The following is a 27,359-nucleotide window of genomic DNA, read 5'->3' on the forward strand; positions in this document are numbered from 1 at the left end:
AAGGCCACGGGTGGACAGGGAGGCAAGAGGGAAGAGGTGGGCGAGAAAGACGAGACAGGTCAGAGGTTGGGAGGGAGCACTGCGGAGAAATGGAAGAAAGAAGAAGCAGAGAAAATGAGGAAAACCCCCCTCTGCTTCTTTGAGGACCCATCTCAGGGGCCCGTGGGACAGCCCGGCCCTCGCCGCCCCCATGTCCTGCCTCCTTGCCCCCCTCTGCCCTCCGTCTGCCTCCTGGAGGGTCGGAATTACATCGCCCACTGGTGACAGGAGACCAGAGGCAAAGGAGGGAGGCCCAAGGCAGAGGGAGGGGGGCTGAGGTTTCTGTCCCTGGGCCATGTGAGGACCAACCGGAGCAGGCCTCCAGAATCCCAGAGGGGCGCAGGATGGCCTGATGCTGGCTCCAGCCGGGGTCCCCCAAACGCACGCCCCACGTGAAGCCCAAAGCAGGTGTGATTGCAGGTCTGGAGGCTGCCGGGCGCCGGAACATCCCCACCGAGGCTGAGAGCTCTCCCCGACTTCCATCCCCCCACACCCTGCCAGGCTTCCTGATCCCTGGGAGGTGGTTCAGCTCTGAGCCAAGGCCAGGAGGGGGTCCGTGTCAGGTCCTCCGCGACCCCACCCCGGCTTACAGTTGACCCTCAAGGCTGCCAGTGTGGGGGTGGAGGATGGTGGGGGTGGAGCATGGAGAGGAGAGTGGGGGCCGGGGCGGGGGGGAGGCCAGGGGCTTCCAGGAGCTGTGACAGCCAAGGACTCCTCTGGGACTGCCCCCACGAGAGACCGCAGGGCCCAGGAGAAAAGAGCGGGACCCCCGTGCCACCCCGCCCAGAGCACCAGGCCAGCAATGCCCTCCGCGCCTCCAGGACGCCCGGACACCCTGAGGACAGCGCAGTGCTCGGGCCCAGAGCCGTGACCCGGGGACGCGGCCACGCGCTGACGGAGGCCAGCCCAAGCTAGCCAGAAATAGCCGACCCGGGTCTGCGGAGGCGCTCTCGGGAGTTAGGGCGTCCAGCTCAAGGAAAATCAGGAGGTGGAACGGGGCCCCTGGCATCCCACTGCCCTTCCCTGGGACCAATCACCAGGCTCGGAGGGTCACAGCAGAGGGAGGGCCATAGCCCAGCTGCCTGCGTGCACATCTACCCCTGATAAACCATATGACCTGAGACAGCCGCTTAGCTCCTCGGAGCCTCAGCTTCTTCCTCTGAAAACCGGGGCTGATGAGAATTAACCTGTCCACTCGGGTGTCAGGAGGACTAAGGGAACTAATCCAGGTAGAGCACTGGCCACATACCTGACATGTCACCTGTTATTTCAGCACCAGCCCAGCCCACATGCCATCACCCACCTCCCCTGTCCCCACAGAGCCGCACGTGGGGGTGGCCCGGGAGGTGGGATGGGGAGGGGGTTCAGGTGGACCACGTGCCATTCAGATACCAGGTCAGGGAGGCTGGGGAGGGCCGTGTAACGGGTGCTGAGTGGGGAATGGGGCACCATGTGTCGGAAGGGGGGACACAGACACCATCCCCATGACCCGGTCACCGCACAGGACCTCACCAGCCCACCTTCCCCCTCCCACCTCCACCCATCATCAGAGCCGGGGTCTCAGCCTCAGGATACAGTCGAGGCCCCCCGGACAGACTGCTGCGCCCCAGTGAGCCAGAAGTGCCCACTATGTGGGAGAGAGCACGGGCCTGGGAGGCGGGAGGCCGGGAATGGGCCCTGGGATCACGGTGGTGGCTCCGGGCTCCAGCCTGTCTCTTCCTCCAGCCCCAGAGAGGCCCAGATCCCTTGAGTCTCCCCCAGACAGGCCTTCTCTCTGCTGTGGTCCCACCACCCCAGAGCAGCACACACCAGGCCCAGGGAGGGCACACAGGGCCAGGCAGCCGGGGCAAGAGCATCCAGGGACATCACCAGGGAGGAAGGAAGAGCAGGCCCCAGAGAGCCAGCGACTGCGTAGGTGAGATAGAGGGGGGTCCCCGGGCTGCCCCACCCGAGGCTCTGTGGGAGCCACTTAGCATCTTTTCTGTAACTACTTCATTCTTATCTTTTTCTTTCTTTAAAAAAAAAATATTTTATTTATTTATGTATTCATGAGACACAGAGAGAGGCAGAGACCCTGGCAGAGGGAGAAGCAGGCTCCACACAGGGAGCTGCATGTGGGACTCGATCCCAGGACCCCAGGGTCACACCCTGGGCTGAAGGCAGATGCTCAGCCGCTGAGCCACCCAGGCGTCCCCATAGATACTTCATTCTTAAGATGCAATAGAAGGAGGAGAAGGGAGGATGGAGGCAAGGAGAGGAGGGGAGGGCAGGGGCAGGAGCACCATCCCACAGCCCTTGAGGAGGAGCCGCAGTGACCCCTGCCACCGCCCTGCAGCCGGGCCCTGGGTCGTAGCCACCGTTCACGAGGCCCTCGAGCTCTGCCCTCCACCAAGTTCTGCGACTACGCTGAGGAGCCCCGTGGAGGTGCCCCGTGGAGGTCGGGGCAGCATTTCCATCCTGGACACAGAAGTCAGGTGCCCCGCCCGAGGGCAGCGAGCGGCCAGGCCGAGCCTGGAGCCCAGTTCTCACTTGTCCGAAGCCAAGCGCTCCTGGCCTCGGCCATCGATTTCCTCTCGGGCCTCTGAGACCGCGGCCTGCGCTAGCAGGTGCTCAATGAAGCACAGGTCAAAGGAAGGAGCGAGGGAGAGGGGGAGGAAGACAGGAAGAGAAGATAAGCCAGGGAGACTCTTAGGCCGAGGAGATAAATCCGGAGGTGCTGCTTCCCGGTGCCAGGGTGGCACGCCGCCCAGGACGGCTGCCCCGCGCTCCGGGAGCTCACGGCCTGCGCTTGCCTCCTCTTTTCCAGAAGTATGTGAGCCCAGATACGTCAGGCTTCAGGTATGCAGTGAGGTCTGCGGTGAGAGGTGCGCGCTCTCTCCCTCTCCGTCCTTCCTCCTCCGGCCTGGCCTGCCTCTGCCGCCGCCCCACCGCAGCCAGCCCACCAGCCAGCCCAGCCTTGCCCCCCCTCCCGGGAGCCGGGCCCAGCTCGGCGGGGGCGCCTGTGACCAGCCCCCTCAAGCGGGCAGGGCTCGGGCCCTGGGAGGAGATGTGTGCCTGGTGCCGGGGGAGGGGCAGGAGCATCGCATCATCTAACAGGTTGGTCGGGCTGGGAGGCGTCCCGCCCTCCTGGAGCTAATGAGCACTGTAGGACAGGTGTTTGCTCCTCAGTCCCCAGCCTGCCCTGCCTGCGACCAGAGCCAGCCGCCCCGCCACCTCTCGAAGGCTCGCTCACATCCCCGCGCCCTCCCTCCCGCGTCCCGGGCCCGGGGGCCCGCGATGGCCTGCCGCTCCTGCGTCGTTGGCTTCAGCAGCCTCAGCAGCTGTGAGGTGACCCCTGCGGGCGGCCCCCGGCCTGGGACCTCGGGATGGGGCAGCTGCGGGACCCCCGGGCCAGGCTTCAGCTCCCGCAGCCTCACAGGCTGCGAGGCGGCCGGCACCATCCCCAAGGTAACCGTGAACTCCAGCCTGCTGGTGCCCCTGGACCTCAAAGTGGACCCAGCCATCCAGCAGCAGAAGAACCAGGAGAAGGAGGAGATGAAGGTCCTCAATGATAAATTTGCCTCCCTGATTGGCAAGGTGAGCAGACGCGCGGGGGGGGGGGGGGGTCCTAAAAATGAAGGACGTTCAGACCTGGCCCGGGGGCTGGGCTCCGTGTTTCTGGAGCATCATGCCCCACCCCTGACCCCGGCCAATGAGGCGCAGGCAGGCGAGCTCTGGACAGAGAGCTGGGAGCCCTGAGCCGCCCGCCGGGCACTGGGGGAGAAAGAGGCCCCAGGACGGCTCCCAGGGATGTCTGGGCAACAATGTGCTTCGCGGGTTGGGGTCACTGTCCCCCTGGGGGGACACCAGTGGGGAGCCCCAAGTGTGGCCAGGAGGATACCCCCTCATCGGAATGGCTGCTAGAGGGGTGCTTTGCCATCCAACCCCGAGGCAGGGGGGCAGAGATGGGCTCCCGAGGGCCCACCCCCTTCCAGGCCTTGGCGCCGCTCAGCTTCCCGCGGCCAGAAGCGTCAGCGGGGCCAGCGGAGCACGTGGTGCCTCCAGCAGGAGGCTGAGCAGCAGGAAGGCCGCGGCAGCATGTCAGGAGATAGGAATGCAGAGAATCGGTGTCGCCAGTCAGAGGCAGACGGGCAGCCCGGCCTCCGCGGCACCCACGGCCGAGAGGGAGTCAGTCCCCAGACCCCACGCGGGTGTGGCACTGCTGTCCGTCCCCGCCGCGGGGCAGGGGCTCCGAGAGCTCCGAGGGAGCCCTGCCCGCCTCCCGAGCCCACTCCCCACTCCCCTCCGCCGGGAGACTCCCCCGAGCGGCCCCCAGCTCTGCCCCCGCCTTGTGGCATGACCGTAAGCATCATGGGAGCAAGAGCTGCCTTCACTGCTGACCGCGTGCCAGGCACCGTGCAGGATGCCTCACGCGTTTGCTTCCGTTTCCCTCCACAACCACATGGAAGGAGTCACCTGGTGCCCACTGACAGATGAGGAAACCCGACCTCTCCCTCCTCAGTAAACCAGAGTCCGTCCTCTGCCCCTGCCGCAGGCCTGGTCTGCGTTGTCCCCCCGACCCAGGCCCCGCCGTGTGCTGCTGGGTGGGCACCGTGGGGAGGGGCAGAGGGAAGGAAGGGACGTGTGCGGAGCATCTGCCCGTGCCCAGCTCTCTGCGGCAACCTTGCAAATGTGCGCTGCTGGCCCCCACAGCACGCTCCCCGGTGCCTATTTCCCCTCTTATAGAGACGCGGCGACAGCGTCCCGAGGTTCAGGGCCTTGCCCAGGGTCACGCTACCACCAGGTATACAGTCTGGACTTGACCTCGGGTCCGTGGGCTTATCTCCCTCTCCCCGCAGCTCACGTGCCCAGACCAGCGTTCCTGTGCCCACACCCCGGGGTGACTGGGGGGTCGGGGGATGAGGCTGGGAAGTGACAGCTGCAGAAGGACAACCGTCCACTGAGGTGGCACGTTCCCTCCCGCGAGGCCCCGGCCTGGCCGGCTGTGCAGAGCCCTGCGCCGCTGGGCCGTGTGCCCCAGGAAAACAGCCTGCTGCCCTGGGGAGGCAGGTCCCTGCAGAGCCACCTCCTCCGAAACCGCTTTAATCCCTTAAAAGGAATGCTTGGTGAGCTATGTAATTTGGCTCTGATGGGTGGCTTTCCTCTGAGCGCCAGGGCTGATATCACCCTGCACCTCAGCCATGGGGACAGGACGGGTACGTGGGCACAGGGAGGGGGCCAAGGGGCTAGGGCTGGTGCCCAGGGGCCAGGATAGGATGCAAGGAGCCGTGGGTGCCAGCCTCTTGGGGACCCTTTATAGGGGACTGGAAAGAAGTGTGTGGGCCTGGGAGCCAGAGGCCATGCCCAGTGCAGGGGTGGGGGCTCTAGGCAAAGAGGAGAAGCAGGCAGGGTAGCCCTTCAAGTCCACGGCCCCTCTGGGCCCTCTGAGGTGCCAAGAGAAATCAGGGAGCACTAAGGAGGAGGAGGACGGGGGGTGACCCCCAGGAGTCGGCCGAGGGTCCCCGGAGAGCAGTCAGTGTTGGGCCTCCACTTGCAGGCTGTGTTTCCGTGGGCAAGCCACTCACCGCCTCCCTGCTCTGCTGCTGCTCTGAACGTGGCCCTGAGCTCAGGCCAGTGGAAGGATGGGTAGGGGCACAGCCCTTGAGAGGGCAGCAGGAGGGGAGGTTGAGGCAGGGCCAGCAGCCCACATAAGGAGGCAGTAAGAAGGGAATCTGAGACGGGTGTTGAACACCTGGACACAGAGGGACGGACGGCCACAGCGTCTGCCCGTGGGCCCGTGTGGCCTCTGGAAGTCGCCAGAGCCACCATGCAGCGGGCACCTGCACACACAGGGGCACAAACAAGCCCTTCCCGGCAGGCAGGGGACTTGACAACTGACAGCCATCCCCCAAGGAGGGAGAAGGACCCGCGTGCCGCGGGGTCCCCACTTGTAAGCTCACCTGCGGGGACCGTGCACTGGGGATCCGAAGCCTCCCTCCCCGGGAGCCCCCAGCCGGGAGCCTCAGCCTGGGCTGCTCTACTCCCTCTGTCCCCACCCCGGTCTGGGCCTGCTCTGCAGACGGGTGGAGGAGCTGGGCCTTGGTGAGTGCTGTGCTTCTGGGCCTCAGTTTCCTCACCTGTAAATGGGAGGCAGGTAGACGAGGGGTTTGTTCTGTGAGGCCCCTCCTAGAGCTGCCACCTGCCGTGTTAGGGCGGGGAGGGAGGGGGCAGAGGCCAGAACAGGGAGGAAGGGGACTTGAGAGGTGAGTGTGCAGCAGCCTTGACAGGTTAGAGCAATGAACTGCCTACCCAGCCCTCCCTGGGCCTTTGTTCCCGAGAGGGAGGAGCCTTGCACACCGGGAAGGTCCTGGACGGGGGATGAGTTTCCATCCCCACCCACTGAGAGGACGAGAAACTCCCCCCATGGCAGCAGGGGAAAGGGCTGCCCCATTCTTGCCACCACAGGTGCCCTCTGGCTGGCCTGGTAGCCAAAGGCGCGCCTCCTCCCGGCGGGGCCGTAGGGAAGCCCGGGGCCAAGGGAAGGACGTCCTGGGTGCAGGGTGTGTGCTGCTGGGGTGGAGGAAGGAGCCTCACGCCTCTCCCCTCACCTCGCCCTCAGTGTAAACACACGGCTCTGGCTTGTCAAAACCCAAGGAAGGCGGGGTGCGCCGCATCTGCCCCCCAGCGAGCCCTCACACACGCAAGACAGAAACCCTCTACGGTCGTGCCGACGGAACCTGTTCGGCTGCGCCAGCAGCGGGTCGGCCCCACAACGTCCGGGGCAAGCGGGAGCTAAGCAGGGGAACGACAGCCCACAAAGGCCGTCGCCCAGTCCTCCAGCTGCCGCTGTCCGATGCCGATGCCAAAGGGGACCCCTCGAGGATGTTGGGGTGTCATGGGAAAACCCAAAAGGATGTGGGCAGGACGGGAAGAAAGAGGAGGGCCCAGCTGGCAAACCAGATTCAGGAGGAACAGGGAGCCCCTGAAGGTCCAGGGTGGGCAGCGGCCACCAGGCAGGGAGGCGTGGCCCGCAAGCTGCCCTAGGGACCCCGGACAAGTCCCCGGACCACCCTGGGCCCCCACCTCCCCGACTGTAGGTGGAGAGTAAACCAGGCGATCCGCAGGCCTCCTGCCTCTGGTGCCAGCTCTTCCAGCTGTGATTGGGGGGCTGCGGGCAGCGGGCAGGGGGGCGGCCAGCCGCTCGCTTGTGCCTTTAGGGAACATCAGGGCGCCCGCAGGCAACAGCCCGCCCAGGGCGCCTGCCCAGCCAGTGTCTCCCAGCTGCCCCTGGCAAGGGCATCCTAACTGTAGGGTCCCAAGAAGAGAGCAGGTGGTTCTTGGCCTGGCCGGGAGGGTGGCAGGTCAGGACAACTGAGGGTCTCATCAGGGAGGGGCTCCTCTCTTGAGCTGTGATTCTAGGAGGCTTCCTGCAGGAGGGGGACCTGGGAGCACAAACGGGGAGGGACGGAGGGACGGGGATGGTGGGGAGGACAGTCAGAGGACGGCCGGAGCCTGGAGAGGACAGGGCGCTGGGCTGCCCCACGTGGGGGGAAGGAGAGGATTCGAGGGGGATCCTGCCTGCAAGCCGCAGCCGGGACGGGAGCCGCCGCGGGAGCCCCTGCGGCAGAGTGAGCAGGAGAGCGGGAGGGAGGCAGCTGTCCCCGGAGCCCTCGGCCGTCGCACCCTCGAGGCCACGCGGGCCCCAACCAGAGGCAGAAGCCAGTCCGGGAAGGGCAGGGGCGTCCCAGGGCCCAACACGACACTGGCCTGTGGGGTTGTAGGGGTTGAGAGATTCTAAGCCCCCACTGCCCTGGATCCCACCCCTGGCTCTGCCACTTGCTAATTTTGTGACCTTGGGCAAGTCGTCCAACCCCTCTGCGACGCCGTACCCAGCCCGTCAGGTTGTGGGATGTGATGAGGTGAGGCCGTCCAGCGTGCAGAGCGAGGCCTGGCGCACAGTAGGGAACCCGTAAACACTCGCGGGTATTACCGCCCCGGGCACACCCCCAGCTTCCTCTCCCAATCACCCTGAGAGGTGGCCCAGGCAGGCCGTGTCCTTTCCAATTTCTAGCCAGGGAAACTGAGGCTTGGCGAGGCTACAAGTCCAGGGCCGTCGGGAGGATTACAGCGAAGGACCGAGCCGAGCTTCCGCGGCAAGATGAGACTGGGCTTGTCGGCCGCGGGAGCTGGGCCTCTGACACCTGACCTTCCCGGGGTCTCCCACCCACGCCCCAGGCGGGCGCCTACGGGCTGTCACCTCACTGGTACATTGGGCCCCTCCTCCCCTAGGAAGTCTTTGCTACTCGGCCCCTCCCCTTTCTGATTCCCTCCTTATCTCGCCATCTTCTGTTTGAACCATAAGGAGCTGGAGATGTGATCCGACTGCGTGTGCAGCCCGCGGGGTGGTGAGCACGGAGCAGATGAGCTGCCACCGCCCGGGGACGCCCCCATGCGGGCAGGCCGGCTGTCCCCGGGCCCCCTCGCCCCCCCTGTGCACGCCGGGCCCTCTCACCGTCGCCCCCCTACTCTCCCAGGTGCAAGCCCTGGAGCAGCGCAACCAGCTGCTAGAGACCCGCTGGCGCTTCCTGCAAGGCCAGGACTCGGGCACCTTCGACCTCGGGCACCACTATGAGGAGTACCAGGGCCGGCTGCAGGAGGAGCTGCGCAAAGTGAGCCAGGAGCGGGGACAGCTGGAGGCCAACCTGCTGCAGGTGCTCGAGAAGGTCGAGGAGTTTCGGATCAGGTACGGTGCATCCTGCAGGGGGCCGCGGGCGGGGACTCAGGGTGCCCAGATGCGCAACCTCCGCCCAGATGCAAGGCCCAGGGCACCCAGGAACACGTCTTGACTACAGACGTGCTTCCCGAGGTCCTACTATGTGCCCGCCAGGACTCAAAATACGGGGAGGATATGGCGGTGAGCCCACCGCAACCCTCCCGGATAGCGCCTCTTGCAGCAAAGTCGGTCTTACGCGGATGGACAGCTAGGCCCTGTGCCTGCGGGGCCTGGGCACCATGGCAGTTCCCGTCCCCTGCCCCCTGCTGTGCCCGGCTCCCGCCGGTGCATTCCACTGGCCATGAGAAAGCGTCGCCAGCAGGAGCCACAGATGGGCTCCTGCCGCAGATGCGGTCTGGAAACTGGCTCTCGAGCGGGCTGGAAAGGGAAGCGGAGTAGGCAGGGGCAGAGCCGGTGGGGCTTTGGGCTAAAGAAGCAGTGCCCTGTAGGTGATGCCTGCCGTGACCTCAGTGGTCTCCTAGCGATCTGGGGAGACGGGGAAGTCACAGCCCCAGCCTGCGAGACGCTCCTAGATGGGAAGGGCTTTGCTGCTGGCCTCGGGCCCTCACCAGCTCTGCGACCTCGGGCAGGTCGTCAACCTCCGAGCCTCAGTATCCCCCTGTGTGGGTGGGGATGCCGATGCTGAACCATCCTGAGGCTGGCGTGAGGAGGAAGTGGGGAGCTCGGCGTAGGGCCCGGCAGCCTTAAATGGCAAGCCTTCTACCCCCTGCCCCCGGAGGGCTGAAGCACCTGGCGCACAGTGGTCCTTGGCACAGGGTTGCTGAACCGAACTGGGCAGTCGGGAGAGACAGGTGCTCGGGTCCCTCGGAGGAGAGGTGGCGTCTCTGGCCCCACAGCGGGCAGGGCTTCAAGCACCAGGAGGCTGAGACACAGCAGAGAGGCTGGCTGTGCCCTTGCGCCCCTTCCTCTGGTCTGGTCTTTTTTTTTTTTTAAGATTTTATATATTTATTCATGAGAGACACAGAGAGAGAGGCAGAGACACAGGCAGAGGGAGAAGCAGGCTCCATGCAGGGAGCCCGATGTGGGACTCGATCCCGGGACCCCAGGGACACGCCCTGAGTCGAAGGCAGGTGCTCAACCACTGAGCCACCCGGGTCCCTGATCTGGTCTCCTTCTCAAGAGGCCGCCGGCCTGGGTGCGGGAGGACGGGATGTGCCTGAACCCACCCCTCCCCTCCTCCAGCACTCGCTCGGCCCGAGCCCTGCCAACCCCAGGTGTGCAGCCTTGGGAACAGCCAGCCAGGTGGGGCTCGGGCAGCCTGTCAGGAGTCCAGGGATCCGCCCCTCCGTGTGACCCACCCCTCCATGCTCAGGCCATATTCAGAGGGGATGGTCAGGTGAAGCTCTCCACACTCTGCGGGAGAGCCTCAGTTTCCTCATCTGTGGGTCTAGCTGGAACTTTCTGGCCAGCAAGCATGACCTGCAGCCCTGGCCTGGGCTCCTCCTCACGGCTGGGCCCCTCCACGGCCTAGGGGCCGCCTCTCCCCCGCCCCGCCCCTGCTCTGCCCTATGAGCTCCTACAGAAACCCACGGGGAAGCCCACTGCCCACTCTGAGCTGCCCAGCTCCACGCCTGGCCGTGATGAGGGGAATCACGTGGGCACCAGGACCCAAGATTGGTTTCACGGATATCCAGCAGCGCTTTGGTCCTCGAAGAATCAGAGAATGGCTGGATGGGGGCCTGGGGGCTGGATGGGGGCCCGGGATCCTCCTTTCACAGGGAGGGAAATGCAGGCCCAGAGAGGGCAGGGAGCAGTCCACAGCCACAGAGCCGTGAGTGCTAAGTGTCACCCCCAACCCTCGCCACCACGGCGTGAGGCCGCCCCTGTGAGCCCAGCGGGGTCACATCCACGGGTATGTGTAACTGGAAGCTCTGTACAAACACTGCTTGTTGCTTTAATCCGGTTCAGCCTCCTCATTTGGCTGCCGCCCGGTTTCCCTCTGCGCCCTGAGCTTGCTATTTGGGCCCAGGGCCTGTCTCCCCGTCTCCGGGTAGGAAACCCACCAGGCTTGGGGGAGGTGAGGTTGGAGGGCTTCTAGAGCCACAGGCCAGAGCCAGGGAAGCTGCAGCCTGGCTGTGTAGAGCCTGGGGGCGGGGGGCCCAGGAGCCAGGAGACGCCAGGCCAAGCCCTGACAGGGAGGGGTGCGCCCTGCTTCTCCGAGGAGGCCGATGAGATCAGCTTCAGTCCTAGAAATAAACAAGTCATGGGGGGTGGGGGGGGTTGGGGAGTGGCACTGGGAGCGGGGGCCCGGGTGGGTGTGACAAGCTGGAAAGGGCTGAGAATGGATTTGGGAACCGGTGGCTGGCAGACTGGCAGGGCACTGGGGGTGGAGTAGGGGAGATGGCATTGACCCAAGTCTCGGTAACGATAGAGACTTCCAAAAGCTTTGATGTCTCCGGGACCCCAAGGATCAGCTAGCTAAGCCTTGTATTTAGTAAGGATGAAGCAGAGGCCCGACAAGGGGAAACCACTTGCCAAGGCGACACAGCAAGTGACTCAGGGGTGCCGTGTACAGTCGTGCAGGAGGCTCACTGCACAAGAGCATCTGGTCGAGGGGGTGAAGTAGGGCTGAAATCCAGTAGAGTTGGTGACAAGGGAGGAGGGAAGGTATATGGAAGGATGGGAAGGACGGTGAGGGGTAAGGAGGAGGTTCGGCAGCTCAGAACCCCCCACACACACTGGACAGCTCTCCCCAAGGTCCTGCCCTCGACCAGAACGAACTCTGCTGTCCAGACGGGAGGGGAGAAGGGGAGAGCCTTGACCACTGGGCCTACATGGGGAGGGCCAGCCAGCGAGGAGCTTCCCAGCTTCGGGCTCCCTAGACCCCCTGCCCCCAGGGCAGGGAAGACCTCAGAGGCCTCCAAATTCCCAGTGGGGAGTCTGGGACGGAAGTGCCGAGAAGCCCAACGAGGCTTCCCACGGTTTGTCTCCAGAAATGCTGCAGCCGAGGCAGAGGGGTTGAGGGCCAGGGTGTCAGAGCGGAGCTCAGGTAGTAATAATGGCTTCAGCTGGTGCCAAGCCTTATGTCCTATACCCCCGCAACGTCGCTGCTGTGCAACTGAGGCGCACACAAGCGGCCCGCCCGAGGTCACGCAGCCAGGCAGCAAGGAGCCGGGATCCAAGCCCTGGAGCGTGGCTCTGGAGCCCACTTGTGCAGGAAAGGGTGCGAGTAAAGCTTCCCGGGCATCTCGTGAGCCCCGGAAGGCCCCAGACTGCAGACCGGTCTCCCTGGCACCCCCTCCACCCCACGCCCGTGACCCCTGTGTCCTGAGAACCCGTTGCCGGCTCCGGGGAAGCCAAAGCGGCAGCCACGGCGAGTGTGCACCATGCACATGGAGTCCCGGACACCCGGGGCCCGGGGGGCTCTTACCAACTCGGGTCTGCTCCCCTCAGCTTCTCACGTCAGGCTGGTGGAGAAGGCCTGAGTGCTGGCAGGTGCAGCCAGCGGACGTGGGCGCCGGCCAGGGGGGACACGGCCCCGCCGTGAGGTCGGTGACCCGGGTAGGTGGGCGGCAGGCGGCTGTAATTAGAGCCGCCAGTGATTCAGGCCTTCCCTGGAACGGAGGGAAGAAAAGGAAGCCGCGGGTTCCCCCATCCGCTGAGGGTGCAGGGCTGAGGCTGAGGAGCCAGTGGGGGGCAGACACACGCACCCCCGGGCGGAGCGCAGGGGGGGGCACGACAGAGATTTGATTAGAGGAAGGGGTTAAGGTCAGAGACCCCGTCTCCCACCCAACAGCATCCTTGTGCCAAACACAACGTGGCCCCGAGTAAGGAGGATGCAAATCTAAGGAGAGAGGGAGCTCACCCCTGTCGAGGCTGGACGGTGCACGTGTGTCACTGTACCAGGGCGGGCTTGGGCCGCCACGCACGCGCACACGCACGCACCCCGGACAGACGGGCGAGCCCAGGAAGGAGGGGGCAGCGAGCGGCCTGCCCGAGAACCCACTGTGCGTCCCTCTGACTGCAACGTCCACGCTCTCCCCTCCGGAGGGAACATGACGGAACCGTGTCCTGCCAGCTAAGCGACGCAGAGAGGAGGCGGGGAGGAGGGAGAGGGCGGGCTGGGGGCAGACAGCGCGGGGCAGCCTCCGCAGACTCCACCAGAGGCGCGGCTTGCTGGAAATGGAGATTCTTGCGGGCAGGAGATAGGGAAAAGATGAGAGAACAAAGTTGGGGCGAGAGAGCTGTGCAATCAGGAGAGGCTCCCTGGAGGAGGTGAATGTGAGGAAGAGCCAGGAAGGGGATCAACGCGCCCTCGGGAGAGGACTGGCTGACGGTGCAGGAGGAGCGAGGCAACGGGAAGCTGGTTTGCCTGCTCCCCGGGGCCGAGCTGGGTGTCGGGCTCAGCAGGGATGCGCCTTAGGAGATGAGGGGCTGCAGCCCCGGGGCGAGGGCCACTTTTTCCTCCTTGGCAGGAGGCACCACAGGGGACAGCAGAGGCCCCGAGCCCCGCTCCGGGGACTCCCGGGGGATTAATCACACCCCAAGCTCTGTCCTCTCTCTCTCTGCCCCCCCCCGCCCCTGCCAGGTATGAGGAGGAGATCTCCAGGCGCACAGACATGGAGTTCACCTTCGTGCAGCTGAAGAAGGTAGCCCGCCGCCTGCCCCTGGGGCTCCCTCCTCAGGGCCCTCTGCCCTCCCTCCCTCAGGCTCCGGGGAAAGCAGACAGACCCGAGGAGCTGCCCTCGCCCCGCAGCTCCCCCGGGAACCACCCCACCCCCGAGATGGGCACCCCTCTCTTGCCGTGGGACCCCTCCCGCCCCGGCACTCAGCCGCCTCCCACCCCCAGGACCTGGATGCCGAGTGCCTTCGTCGGACCGAGCTGGAGACCAAGCTCAAAGGCTTGCAGAGCTTCGTGGAGCTGATGAGAAGCATCTACGAGCAGGTGAGAAGACGGGGCCAGTGTCCCCTGAGCCAAGAGCCGACCTGTCCCCAGGTAAGGGAGGCGTCCGGCAGGGCATGGAACCCTCCGCAGTCCCTCACCTTTTCTGGCCACGGACGGAACAGTCTCGAACCCCTTCCCCCGCTGCTGTCACTAACCCAACAGCCCCCTCATCCCTCATCTCACGGAGCACAGGCAAGTGCCCAAGAGGCCTCTTGCTCGAGGAGAGCCTGTTTCTCCAGCGCAGAGGGCCCGCGGGGGGGGGGGGGGGGGGGGGGGGAGTGGCCTGAGAGGCAGGGACCCGGGGATCTCGAACAGCCTGAACTAATCTCCCCCCACCCATGCGACCCAAAGGCAGACACCCACAGGCCTGGCTGGGGTGGATGTGCCTGTCACCCTCCCCTGCTTGGGGCTCAGGGTGGGGGGAAGACCTGCAGCCAGATTCTTTGGTTCCCAGACGATGCTAGCATCTCCCAGAACAAAAATGACCCTATAAATGCAGACAGAGGAGCCTCCAGATACCTTTTGGTTTGTCCCTAAGCCCCCAGCTGAGCCCGGGGTGGGGTGCGGGGTGGACAACAGTGACCCACAAGGCCTAGGGCACTGCCAGGGAGCGCGGTCTGCAGATGGGCCCTGCTGAGGGCTGTGCACGTTTCCCCTCCACCCCACTCTGCCTCCGGGCGCCCTCCGGAGAGCCAGTCTTCTCTCCAGGTCCCCAGTTGGGGAGCAAGGAGGTACGGGGGCTGGGGTTCAGTTCGGCCGGAGCTGGGCATGCAGGACTGGGAGGCTGCGTGCTGCAGCCCCGGGTGCCAAGAGCAGAGCAGGGACCGACGTCAATCACAAAGTTCTGCTGAACATGGGCGGGGGGCGGGGGGGGGCAGGGGCTGCTGCCTGGGTGGCTCAGTCGGTTAAGCGCAGGACTCTCGGTTTCAGCTCAGGTCATGATCTCAGGGTCGTGGGATGGAGCCCCCCCACGTGGGGCTCTGCACTCGGCGGGGGGTGTCTGCTTGAGATCCTCTCTCTCCCTCTCCTTCTGCCCCTCCCCTCGCTCTCTCTCTTTCTTCCTCTCTCTCAAATCAGTAAATCTTTAAAAAATACAAATTAAATTAAAAGTCCTGCTAAAATGGCTCGAGGGGCTGCTGACCACAGCCCGGTGGCCTCGTCCTGTGGAGCGTCCCAGACGTTAGGCCTCGAGGCTGCATATGGGCCAGCGGGTCGGGCCCCCACTCAGGCCGGGGTTCCGCGGGCCTGAGCCTGTTTGTGGCCCATGGGCAGTAGCCTCGCGGAGACACTACCACGGCCCCGGGAGCAGCAGGCAGGCGGCCCCGCCAGGCGGCCCGGGACCAGCCGCCCTGAGCAGCCTCACGTCCCTAACCGAGCCCTCCGTGGCCAGGCCGGGGCCTGCCGACTGGCCTGAGAAGGGGCCTAGGAGTTCCTCCGCCCTGACTCCCCGCGGAGCCAGGCCTCAGAGCCAGCGTTTCAGGATCCCCACTTGGCTCTGTGCATCTCGGAGAGCCCAGGGCCCGAGCTCCCAGTCGGGACAGAGGCTCTGCCGGTGCAGACACTGGCTGGGGGTAGGCCAGGCGCGGCCAGCGATGGGCCCGGGCACACCATGAGGCTTCTTGGCCCCTGCTCCATTTGGATCTAGCAGCCGTTGCACCCCACTCCTGACTCTTTCTTCTCTTCCATTTCTGTGGCTTTGGGCAACTTACTTCACCTCTCTCTGCCTCCATTTCCTCATCTGTAAAACCAGTTTCCTCAGCATAATACCAGGCTGATTCCTACATGCATTCATCCATCTAACAAACGTTCACTGCCCGCCTGCCGGGTGCCTAGCACTGATCTCACAGCAGGGAGCATGCCGGGCACAGTCCACGCTCTCGGGGGCCTCCGCTCAATTAAGAGGGGACAAGTGATAAGCAAGTACACAAACATCTGAGCAAGACCATTTGGGAGAGTGAACAGGGCGGAGCTGCAAGGAACCCCACGGAGGGGACGGTCAAGGTCAGGGGGCGCCCCAGAGGAGGTACGAGTGAGGGGAGGCCCAGACAGGGGAGGTCCAGGCCCGTGCAGAGCTGAGAGGGCTTCGGGCAGAAGCGGGGCCTCTGCAAGCACCTAAGGCAGGGGCGAGTCTGGTGACAAAGGGGGGAGGCAGGGGCAGCTGTGGCTACAGAGGAGCAGGCAAGGGGTCGGCACACACAGGGCCTCAGGGCCCGAGTCGGGGTTTGGACCTCATTCTAAGTGTGATGGGTGCTTCTGGGGGTCCTGCGGTGGGTGGTACGGATGGGTGACGGTACGGCTCCTGCCGGCAAGGCCGTGCTGTGGAGAAGGACCGCCGTGGACGCGGGGTAGCTCCGTGCATAGAGCACTGATTATCCCTCTGGGAGGCAGCGAGGTGCCAAGCTGGCGTCGGCTGTGAGGGTTGCAGTCCTCTCCGGGGACCACTGCGGGCTGGGAAGGCAACACTGATCCTAGGCTACAAAGCTTCCCCCCACCAGGGGTCTCTAAGCGGGCGCTACGAGAACTGTAACAGGAGAGCCACATATGTAATTGTCGTTCTAGAGGCCACATTTTTTTTTTGACGATTTTATTTATTTATTCATAAGACACAGAAAGAGAGGCAAAGCCACAGGCAGAGGGAGAAGCAGGCCCCATGCAGGGAGCCCGATGTGGAACCAGGATCACGCCCTGGCCGAAGGCAGACGCTCAACTGCTGAGCCACCCAGGCATCCCTAGAAGCCACATTTAAAAATTTTTTTAATTTTAATGATGCAATTTACTCAGCCCGATATATCCAAAATGTAATCAGTCACCATGGGATCCATACAGAAAAATTAACAGGCTGTCTTGTAATCTTTTCTCATGCCAAGTCTCCAAAATCGGGGATGCATTTTACACCTACAGCTCCTCTCAGCTCTCACGAGCCACCTTTCAAGAGCCGGTGACCGGCTCGTGGCTACTTCAGGGGACCAAGCAGGTGTCAGCAAAGGCGGGTGCCAGCCCTGGCTACCTCCGGTGAAAGGAAAACACGGCCGGATGGGAGTAGCCCTGGGAGGGCCGGACACCCCAGCTCCACCCTAGAGCAGACACCAGGTCTGAAAAACACGGCTTGGAGGCCCACCTCTGTGTTTCAGAAAATAGTGCTTCCCTGTGCCAACACACACACACACACACACTCAGGACCTCATGCATACGCTGCAGCCTCCTGAGCAACCCTCTGCCCTTCAGCTCCAGGGACATGAGCCGGGGAGAGCACCCCGGGGCCCACACTTCCCCCTGAGTGTCCAGGGCACACCCCAGCTCCCCGGCGCCCTTGGGGCCTGGCTGCCTCCAGCCAGACCACCACCTGCCCCACCCACAAGCTCTTGCTCCAGGGAGACCAGCTGTCCCCACCCCCACTGCAGCCGAGTGCACCTCCCAGTATGCCCTTAACTGCAAAGAGAGCCTGGGGTGTCTACGCTGCTCTGGCGCCTGCCATCGTAGCACCAGGGAGGCTCCTCCAGGAATAGGCTGGTCACTTCGCCCCCAGCTTCTCACCTGTTACAAGAATAGCATCCTCGGCTACTATTTATTGAGCACCTGCTACACCCGCAGGCCCCACGTCAAGTGCTTTCCAGGTGTAATCTCGCTTACTCCTCACGGCAACCCTAAGAGGGTAGGGATAATGACTAAGAGAGCACAAGCTCTAGGGCAGCGTGGATCTGAATCCCGGCTTAGCGGTTCCATGAGCTCCAGCACGTTCTTTTCTCTCTCTCTGTATCTCAATCTCCCTGTCTGTAAAGTAGGGAAAATAGCAGAGCCTGCTCCCCGGCCTGTTATGGGGATCTGCTTGTCAGTACATCCTAAAGCTTGGTGAATATTAATACGTGTTAGTTGGTGAGAAAACGGGGGCTAAGAGAGGACTAGGGACCTGGCCAGGGTCGCGCGGCTAATAAGCAGTGGTAGTGGGCAGGGCCTGGTGCCATTGGGCACTATATTTTACCGAGCAGCAGCACACTAAGCTCCCAGGCGCCGCCTACCCTGACCCGTGGACCACAGAGGGTTGGTCACACGCGTGCCAGTCTCCTCAGGCTCCGGCTCCCAAGAGAAGCTCTCAGCCGCACCTTGGCTCGATTCTTGCCGACTTGGAAGCACACATGCCCCCTAGGGCCCGGCCCACGGTGGCAGCGCACAATCCAGCATTGTTATACCCTCTGCGGCCCAGCAGGCGCCAGCGTGCCTGAACAGGTCTGCAGGCGTCCTGAACCCTCCATTCCTCCTCCTGTTTACCAGGCTCAGGCTCCCCTGCCCCTCTCCGGAAAGGACCTGAGGCCGCTCCATCAGCTCCGTTTCGCCAATCCCTTCTTCCTGCCCCGAGAGGCCCTCCTCCGGCATTTCCCACAGCGCCCTGGCTTTTTTCCTGGCCCGTAACAGATGCCAACCCAGGCCTGGGCTAGAGGGCTCGATCTGGTCCCGATGCCCACCGACCCCCGTTGCAAGGAAATCGCAGAGCTGCATCCCCGAAACCGTCCACAGCCAAGCCCTGGCTGGCGTAACAGGTGCCATGTAGGAAATGTCAGCCTCTCGTGGGCACCTGAGCAGTGGAAGTGGGACATGAGTCTTAGAAAACATCAACCTTGTTCCGCCAAGGGGCCGGGCTGCCCCCTGCCTTCACCCAGAGATGTCAGTTAAGTTCATTTGAAGACTGACTAAACTCCTGCATCAGGAGACCTCAAGGGGCAGCCGGCCACTAGGCTCAGGGTCCTGCAAGCCCCAGGATAGAGACAGGTTGTCCCCAGCTAGGTCTTTGCCTTAAGCTTCCTTTTGCAGGAGCCGGTCCTTGTCACCAGGGACGCTGATGGGGAGGGTCGGGCAGCTAGCAGACAGGGGAGGGGCGGCCCCCCTACCCCCATCCACCCGAGGCTCTAGCTGACCTGGCCGACCCCACGGGGTGACGAGCTATAGGTCAGAAGCACCTGCCTCTGCTGGTGTAGGCTCCAGGGGGCTCGCCACAACCTCTCGGTGCACAAAGACAGACCCAGGGTCCAGAGGGAGCCCAAAGTCAGCAACCGAGGTCAGAATAGTCATGAGACACATACTGAGCCTGGATCTGAGCAGGCCTCAGCTCCAATCACGGGTCTCCGGGAAATGGGTGGAGCAGACGAAAAGGTCCAACACCAGCACTGGGTGCAATCAGTAAAACCCAGACTATGTGGAATGCAACAAGGCAAGCGACCCGGTGTTCTCAATGAGAAAAATAGCCAAGGGGGGACGGAGGGAGGGAGAGAGAGAGAGAGAGAGAGAGAGAGATGGAGAGAGAGAGATGGAGAGAGAGAGATGGAGAGAGAGAGATGGAGAGGCAGCTATAAAATGAGAGACTTAGAGACCTATGGACCAATTGCAATATATGGATCCTCTTTGGATCCTGATTCAAACAAACAAGCAAAAAAAAAGAAAAGAAAAGAAAAAAGAAAAGAAAAGAAAAGAGAAAAGAAAGAAAAGAAAAGAAGAAAAGAAAAAAAAGAAAAGAAAAGAAAGAAAAGAAAAGAAAAGAAAAGAAAAGAAAAGAAAAGAAAAGAAAAGAAAAGAAAAAGAGAAGAAGGAAGGAAGGAAGGAAGGAAGGAAGGAAGGAAGGAAGGAAGGAAGGAAGGAAGGAATATAGGTGAAGCAATCAGAAAAATGGGAACAATGAGCAAAACTTGCTGAACGAAGTACTTCGGTGAAGGTCCGGGTGGACTGTGAAGGGCACAGGTAGGAGTACCTGAGCGCCCCACACCCTCCCTCCGGGCGCCTGCCCCCTCCCTGCCACCTGACTCACTCAGCCAGTGCAGTGCTGGCCTCAGCCGCTCGCTCCTCCTCCCCGCCCCAGCCCCGCCCAGCACCTCCTGGGGACGCCGCCCAGGCCTGAAAGGTGACACCTGCAGCCCCATAGGAAGCCCCCTGTCCCCACCTGCCTCTCCAGGCACCCCTGGGCATTCAGGCCCTACAGCTGTCCATCGGGCTCCGGCCTGGGGCTAGAAAGACAGACCGAGGCTCCCCCCTTGGCCCTGCCCACGGAGCTTACAGGAGCAGCAAGGACTCTGGGGACCCCTCTGCGCCCACAGCTGTCTCCATAGACTCTGTGCCCGCTGGCTTTCCCCTCTGTAACGGGGGCTAGCGGTCGCCGTGGGGCCTGGCAAGGACACCGAGAAAGCACTCAGCACGGAGCCTGACCTGTAACGGCCCCTCCGCCCCCGGGTAAATGAGAGGGGTTACCCTCCCGGGGCTCTCTGAGGATGCGGCCTGGTGTTTTCTAAGCAGAGAAAAAGGACAGGGAGCGAGGGAGCCTAAAGGATGGGGAGACGATGGAAATATTAGGGCCAAACCGCTTCGTTGTGGTAGGCAAGCTGGTCAGCCAGGTGGGGAGGGGCCCGAGTACCCAGGGTGGCCGCGATGTCACCTCGGCCTCTGGCCCTGGCGGGGGGCAGGGAGTACAGTTTCATCAGCCTCCAGCCCCACTCCTGCCCCTCATCGCTCATGGGTTCCCGTCCCAGTACCTTCTCCACGAGCTGAGCCGCCAGCTTCCAGATTGGGAGAGGCGGGCAGAGGACAGTGGGTCCCAGACCTTCAGGAACCCCCGTGGGGGGCGGGGGATGAGCCGCACCCACTGAGACATAACGGGGCAGGGGGGCCTGAACCCTCCCAGGCCAGGCATCCACCTGGCAGAGAGGGTCCCACCGCAGGAGGACGGGGACGCAGAAGAGAAACAGGCTCACAGGGTGAGCCCCCGGAGGCAAGAACCCCTCGCTGCCCGGCCCCCTCCACCCAGGGGGACACCAGGCTGTGGGTGAGCCAGGTGGTGAGCTGCGTCGCAGAGTGGGAACCGGGGCAAGGGGCAGGGGGGCGGTACCATGGGGTCATCTGTCTGGGAGACGGGGGGCCACGCTCCACTGCCCTGGGGATGCTGGTGCCCCCTGCCCACCCTGAGCCCCCCTGTCTGCACCCGGCCAGGAGCTGAAGGACCTGGCAGCCCAAGTGAAGGACGTGTCGGTGACCGTGGGCATGGACAGCCGCTGCCCCGTGGACCTGAGCGGCATCGTGGAGGAGGTGAAGGTGCAGTACGACGCCATCGCGGCCCGCAGCCTGGAGGAAGCCGAGGCCCACTCCCGGAGACAGGTTGGGGCGCGGGCTGGGGCTGAGCGGCCTGGCGGGGGGCACCCACGTCACCTCCAGGCCCGAGAACGGGCCCAGGGGAGCACGTGGCGGCCGTGCGGTGGCCGAAAGGCCAGGACCTGCGGCCTCTGGAAGCTCACGCACTGCGGGGCCACTCGGGACCACTCGGGACCACGGGGGGATGGGGGGGGGTGGCCAGAGAGAAGAAGGGGGGCGAAGGGCACGGGTGCTGCGAGGGACACAGCGGGCCGCCCCTCACCGTCACCCCCGCGCCCCCCAGCTGGAGGAGCGGGCCGCCTGCGCAGCTGGGTTTGGGAGCAGCCTGCAGACCAGCCGCGGTGAGATCGCGGACCTCAACGTGCGCATCCAGAAGCTTCGATCCCAGATCCTCTCCATCAAGAGCCACGTGAGTCCCAAGAGGCCAGGCCTGAGGGATGGGGGGCAGGGAGGAATGCAGGGGCGAGCGCGCTCTCTCTCTCTCTCTCTCTCTCTCTCTCTCTCTCTCACACACACACACACACACACACACACACACACACACACACACACGCTGAGCACATGCAAGACCCAGGGCAGGCAGGTCACTGGGAGGCACCGTGCCTCAGTTTCCTCTCGTGTCCTCCTAAGACGGCTGTGAGCGTCATGCAAGGTCCCCTGTGAAGGGGCTCTATAAGCCGCCCGGAGGGAGCCCCACCAACACTCCAGAGCCCCCCCCTCCCTGGGGGCCTCCAGCCAGGCCGGGTGGGAAGGGGCGGGGCCAAAGCCCGGCTTCCAGGCCTCCTTACAGGGAGTCATGGGGCGGGCTCCTGGGGGGGGGCTTCCCTCCTCCACGGGCTCCTCAGGTCCCTCCTGCCCCAGCACTGCCACAGCCACACCCCAGAGGACCTCTGCTCAGCCCCCAGCCCTGCACACTGCCCCCTGCCCTGCACACCCCCCCCCCCGCCCTTCACACCCACCCTGCCCTGCACAACCTCCCTGCCCTGCACATCCCCCCTCCCTGCACACCGCCTCCTGCCCTGTGCATCCCCCCTGCCCTGCACACTGCCCCCCTGCCCTTCACACCCACCCTGCCCTGCACACCCCCTCCCTGCACACCGCCTCCCCGCCCTGCACACCACCTCCTGCCCTGTGCATCCCCCCTGCCCTGCACACCCCCCTGCCCTGCAAACCCCCCTCCCTCCACACTGCCTCCCTGCCCTGCACACTGCCCCCTGCCCCACATGCCCCCCTGCCCTGCACACCCCCACAGAGCGCAGAGACAGGCTCCTGGCCCACTCTCTCCTCCCCCCGCCCCCGCCCGGAGCTCACAAACCCCTTCCCTCTGTGCTCCTGGCTGCAGTGCCTGAAGCTGGAGGAGAGCATCAAGGCGGCCGAGGAGCAGGGCGAGCTGGCCTTCCAGGACGCCAAGCACAAACTGGCCCAGCTGGAGGCCGCCCTGCACCAGGCCAAGCAGGACATGGCCCGGCAGCTGCGCGAGTACCAGGAGCTCATGAACACCAAGCTGGCCCTGGACATCGAGATCGCCACCTACCGCAAGCTGGTGGAGGGCGAGGAGTGCAGGTGGGCGGTGGGGCCGTGGAGGGGCGGATGGTGACCAGTGCCACAGGGGCCAGCTCCCCGCCCACAGGATGCCGCCAGAGGGAAGACCTGGGATCCTATCCCGAGCTCAGCCACTTACAAACCAGGACTTTGGCCCATTCACTAAATCCTCAGTTTTCCTACCTGGAAAATGGGCTGATCATGACATAGCCTCGGGGGGGAGGGTTAAGACGATTCTGCACGCAAATGTCCATCACGGTGAAGTGGCGGTGACTGTTAGCCATTTGTGCAGGGAGGCCCAGAGAGGACGAACTGGCTCGCCAGGGTCACACCGCAGGGCAGGCCAGGGCCAGGAATAACAAGCAAGGTTGCCCTCCACCTGCCGCTCCCAGGGCCCCAGGGCCGGGGTGCAGGGGCTTAGGCCACAGGCCCCTCCACGTGCCACCATTCCCGTCCTCCCGCAGGATGGACCTGCCTTCGGCCGCCGTGGTCAGCGTGCTGCAGTCCAGATCCAGACCCGGTGAGTCTCCTTCCCCGGGAGCCCGCGGTGGGGACGGGGACGGGGCGCGGGGCATCGTGGCCCCGAAGGGGTTATTTCAAGTGGCTCCCAAACCTGCGGCCCCTTCCCTGCCCCCCCCTTATGTTCCCTGTAGCGGCCTCCAAGCCCGGCCTTGCGGCGAGGGCTCCCTCCCGGAAAAAGAAGAACAAAAAAGGCCCCGTGATCAAAATCACTGAAATGTCTGAGAAGTTCCTGTCGCAGGAGTCCGAGGTCTCAGAGTAAGGCGGCGGGACCCAGGCAGGTCCCTCCCGGCCGCCCGAGGGCCTCCAGCCAGACCCAGGCCGCGGTGTGGAGCCTCCGGGCTGCGCGGGAGGCAAGCCTGATCCGGGACTGAAAGGGGGGGTTCAAAGCCGGGGCTGCTTTTCTGTGGGTTGCGGGGAGCTGGGGGGCACACGGGAGTGTCCCCGGCTATTCAGAAGCACGCGGCTCCATCTCAATGTTTCAGTCCTACCCTTCCAAACCTCTGGCCAGACTGGGTAAACTGGAATCGGGGGTCAGGTGTATCTCCACCTCCTTTCCCCTCTGAGGCTCCTCCCCTAACAGAGGGCTCTGACCAAGGAACCTTTGACCCCTTTCGCCCAACCCTTGCCCTAAACTCACTTATCAAGCCTCACCTTGCCTCTGCCTCAGGACCGAGGCTGGCGCCCTCGTCCACCCACCCCCAGCCAGCCAGGGATCAGGAGCCAAGGAGGGCGGCTTGGGCCCCCTCCCCACATCCGGAGCTCCTGCAGAGGCTGGGTGCTGAGCACCACCTGGGGCCCCCCAGACACCTGACAGTATTAGGGAGTGAAGGGAGGGAGCTCCCCAGGTGTGTGGGACCTGAGCCTGGACCTCTGAGGTCAGCCCAGACACGCGTGCCCCTTCCCTCCTCCCGCGGGGCCCTCACGGTGGGCCAGTCAGGATTGCACAGGCTGCCCAGGCAGCTCCTGGCTGCTTCTCCAGAAGCTCTTCTTGCCATGATAAAACCAAACCCCCTGTGAGAGGGAGGCCAGATGGCAGCCTGACACCAGGCAGGGGAATCTGGCCCTCTCTTCCCCTCCCTGCCATCCCGGGGTTCACCACCCAGCCCAGGGTGCTAGCTCTCTGCCCCCTGCTCCCCCACCACACATACCCCTCCCCACGCCTAGGCGATTCCCAAGCCTGAATCCTGGCTTTGGTGTCCCAGGCCCTGGAGACCCCTAGTACCACCTCCTCCACCTGGGCCATTTCCCACAAATCCCAACTCTCAGGGTCCCTGTTCTCTCCATCAGGCCAAACAGCCCAGCCCACCCCTCCACCTCTTCTTCATTTACTGAGGAGCCCGGCACATCCCACACCTGTGGGGTTAGAGCTCCTTCTTCTCTTCCCCATCCGCCCCCTCCTCCTACAAAGCCCACTCCCCTGCCTGCCCTGGCGGGGTGGGGGGTGCGTGAAGAAGGCACAGTCCAGGCAGGTCTGGGAGTCTCTGAGCCCTTCTGGTTGGGCTGGGGAGCCCCAGTGACAACCAAAAAGAATTCTGCATCCAAAGAGAAGATCTGGTGCTGGGAGGAGCATGCCTCTTTCCTCATCTTGCCTCTCACTTTGGGGGCTTGCATGGGGATCCTGGCAGCTCCGGCCGCCCCCTCCACCACCCACCCTCCCCCCCAGCCTCGCTCCATCCCTGCCCCTCGCCCCATCCCTCTGCTGACCCCAGTCTTCAATTCCTTCATCTCACTTTCCGGGACATGTCCCCCAAGGCCTCGGCCCCAGCAAGGCCTCAAGGTCCTCCACGCCTGTGCGGGAATGTCAGGCTGGAGAGAACTCAGACATACACCCATCCCTGAAGTCCCAAAAGGGTGCTGATTGCTGCTTTTTCTCTGCCTATTTATTGGTTTCCAAGGGAGCAAATCCTCAGTGGGGATACGAGATATATAAAGTATATATATATATTATTTTTCATAACTTATGTGGCTTTTAACTTATTGCTTCCCTTCCTGTTTCTGCATATCAGTGCTGTATTTACTATCTGGGCAGACAACACGTATCCCAGCCACCCCACCCGGCTGGCTGACTGTCCTGAGGGCAATGCCCCCACCTCCTGCCAAGGGATGAATAAAGTGCTGAGATTTGTCCATGGACAGAGCTGTAGTGTCTGTTTTTATCTCTCTGCTCAGGACCGGCCGGGTACAGGTCAAACAGGGGAGATTCTCCAGTTATGGGGAAAGGGTTCCAGGGACTTTTTTTTTGGGGGGGGGGCTCCAAGGACTTAATGATACCTTCAGACCAGGGCAACCTGGACACAGAAAGCTCTCCTGCCCCATCATCCAATCAGGAGGCTTTCCCATGCTGACCTAGGTCGCCAGCACCTCCTGGCACACCCGGGCACCACGTGGCCGCCTCGGCCAGCACGGATGCGGGGGCTCCCCCGAGCGACGGCAGGTTCCTTCTCAAGCACTTCTCCCTGCCCGTGGGGCTTGGCACAGCCCGGGGTAGATTCTGATGGGTACAGGCCTAATCCTGCCAAACCAAATTCTAGATCAACAACCAAGAATTGAGGACTTTCTCCGAGCCCAGCCCTGCTCTAGGACCCCAACTGCTGCCCACCCCTCCACCTCAAGGAGCTCACGTCGTCGGGTTGAGGGATAGGCCAGGCCGTCTACCTGAGACAGCCACCCCCTACTTCCTGACCACGCGAGAGTTTCCGGGGAGGGGAAGGGAAACCAGAGAATCAGAACAGGCTCCTGGGGGTGGGGGGGAATGGGGCTTCGAGCACCAAGGAGCCAGCTAGACTGGCAGAGGAGCAGGTGTCTCAGGGGCAGGAAGCCTGAGCCAAGAAGGGCCTTTGAAGCCCCCGTGTCCTGGCTCGCCCACTCACGGCCACCTCAGACAAACGGAGCCTCAGTTTACTCATTTGCAAAACAGAGCATAGACCAGCCCTACGGACCTGATAGGGTGTCGGAGGATCTGATGAGATAGCTGTGTTCACTTCCGTCAGCAACACCACACCTTTCGTTTCAAGCGCTCGGAGCGTAACACATGTAAGGGATGGCTAGTGGGGTCGCTATCTAATGAGAGGTTGTGGATTCAAGATGACCCACTGGTTTGGATCCCCCCCACCCCCCATCCCCACCGCCCACCCCAGGCTGGCTCCCTCGGGGCACAGGGCAGCCAGGCCCCCCCACCCCACCCCCCACCCCACCCACCCCCGGCCTGCAAGTTCCCAGACTTCCGCTCAGAGCAGATCCTTTCTTCCGAGGCCCCTGCGCTCAGAACTCAGGAGAAACTGATGGAAAACTCCACGTCCCCCTCCAGAAGAGGCCTGGAACTGAGAGCAATCCTCTACTTATCTTTTTCTGTTAATTTCTGACTTGTGATTTTCTTGAATGCTAATTTGGATCTCTGAACCTAAATATGAATTTCAGAGCCAAAAAACTATGTGACATATTTGTTATTTCCTTCCTCCCACTTTCTTTGAATTTATTGATTTCTTAAGCCATCTCCGCGCCCAACACGGGGATTGGAACTCACAGCCCCGAGGGGATCAAATAAATGAGTCAGCCAGGCACCCCTGAATTTATTATTTTTATTTATTGTTTTTATCATTTTCCAACTTCTTGGGTTAAATGCTTTAATTTTCCATCTTTCTTCTTTTTCAATATAAGATCCTCAGAAGACCATGAATGCCCTTTTAAGAACCGTTTTGACTGCTTCCTATTGTTTTCATGTACAGCAGTTTTATTAACATTTCTTTAAAGCAATTTTACTCTTTTTTTTTTCCTTTAAAGATTTTGTTTAGGGACGCCCGGGTGGCTCAGCGATTTAGCGCCGCCTTCAGCTCAGGGCATTATCCTGGGGTCCCAGGATCGAGTCCCACATCGGGCTCCCTGCATGGAGCCTGCTTCTCCCTCTGCTTCTCTTTGTCGCTCATGATTAAATAAATAAAATATCTTTTAAAAAATAAATAAATAAATAAATAAATAAATAAATAAATAGGAAAGAAAGAAAAGAAAGAAGAAAGAAAGAAAGAAAGAAAGAAAGAAAGAAAGAAAGAAAGAAAGAAAGAAAGAAAGAAAAAGAAAATGACTTCCCTACCCAAAGAAGGAAACTCTCCTGCCCCTTTCCCACTAGCTGCTCCTGAGCAGCTCTCAGGAGACTCGGGGTCAGCTCCCCCCTCCACGAGCAGGCTCCCTCCTTCCTCCTCCTTCCCTCTCCTGCCCTCCAGAGCAAGCCCGGGAACACCTGGCCAAGGATGTCACCCCTGCTCCGAGTACAACAAAACTAAGCCCCTGCCTGGGTTTGGCTCTTGCTTCTCCTTGGTCTCTGGTCCTCCCAACCTGTGAGACAGAGAGGACAGGTGTCATTAGCTGAGGCCCCGAGGGGCCAGTCACTGTAACCCTGGTCACTCAGCAGGTGAAAGGAAGCATTTTGGTTCCGTGGAACCCTTCATTCCCCGTGGACTCCCCGCTATAGGGTGGTCG

At 62.8% G+C, this 27,359-nt stretch overlaps 1 protein-coding gene across 1 annotated transcript; it reads left to right on the top strand.

Moving 5' to 3' along the window:
* The first annotated feature begins 2,875 nt into the window (after nt 1-2,875).
* On the top strand, nt 2,876-25,019 carry KRT80 (keratin 80). Its single transcript, XM_026000026.2, has 9 exons — nt 2,876-3,615; nt 8,553-8,761; nt 13,341-13,401; nt 13,602-13,697; nt 20,664-20,828; nt 21,106-21,231; nt 22,165-22,385; nt 22,829-22,884; nt 23,018-25,019. The coding sequence occupies exons 1-9, from the start codon at nt 3,175-3,177 to the stop codon at nt 23,143-23,145; spliced, it is 1,503 nt and encodes a 500-aa protein (XP_025855811.2). The 5' UTR covers nt 2,876-3,174; the 3' UTR covers nt 23,146-25,019.
* Nucleotides 25,020-27,359: the final 2,340 nt, after the last annotated feature.

This window comes from Vulpes vulpes, chromosome 8 (genome assembly GCF_048418805.1).
Source record: "Vulpes vulpes isolate BD-2025 chromosome 8, VulVul3, whole genome shotgun sequence".
In the NCBI taxonomy this organism is placed as follows: domain Eukaryota; kingdom Metazoa; phylum Chordata; class Mammalia; order Carnivora; family Canidae; genus Vulpes; species Vulpes vulpes.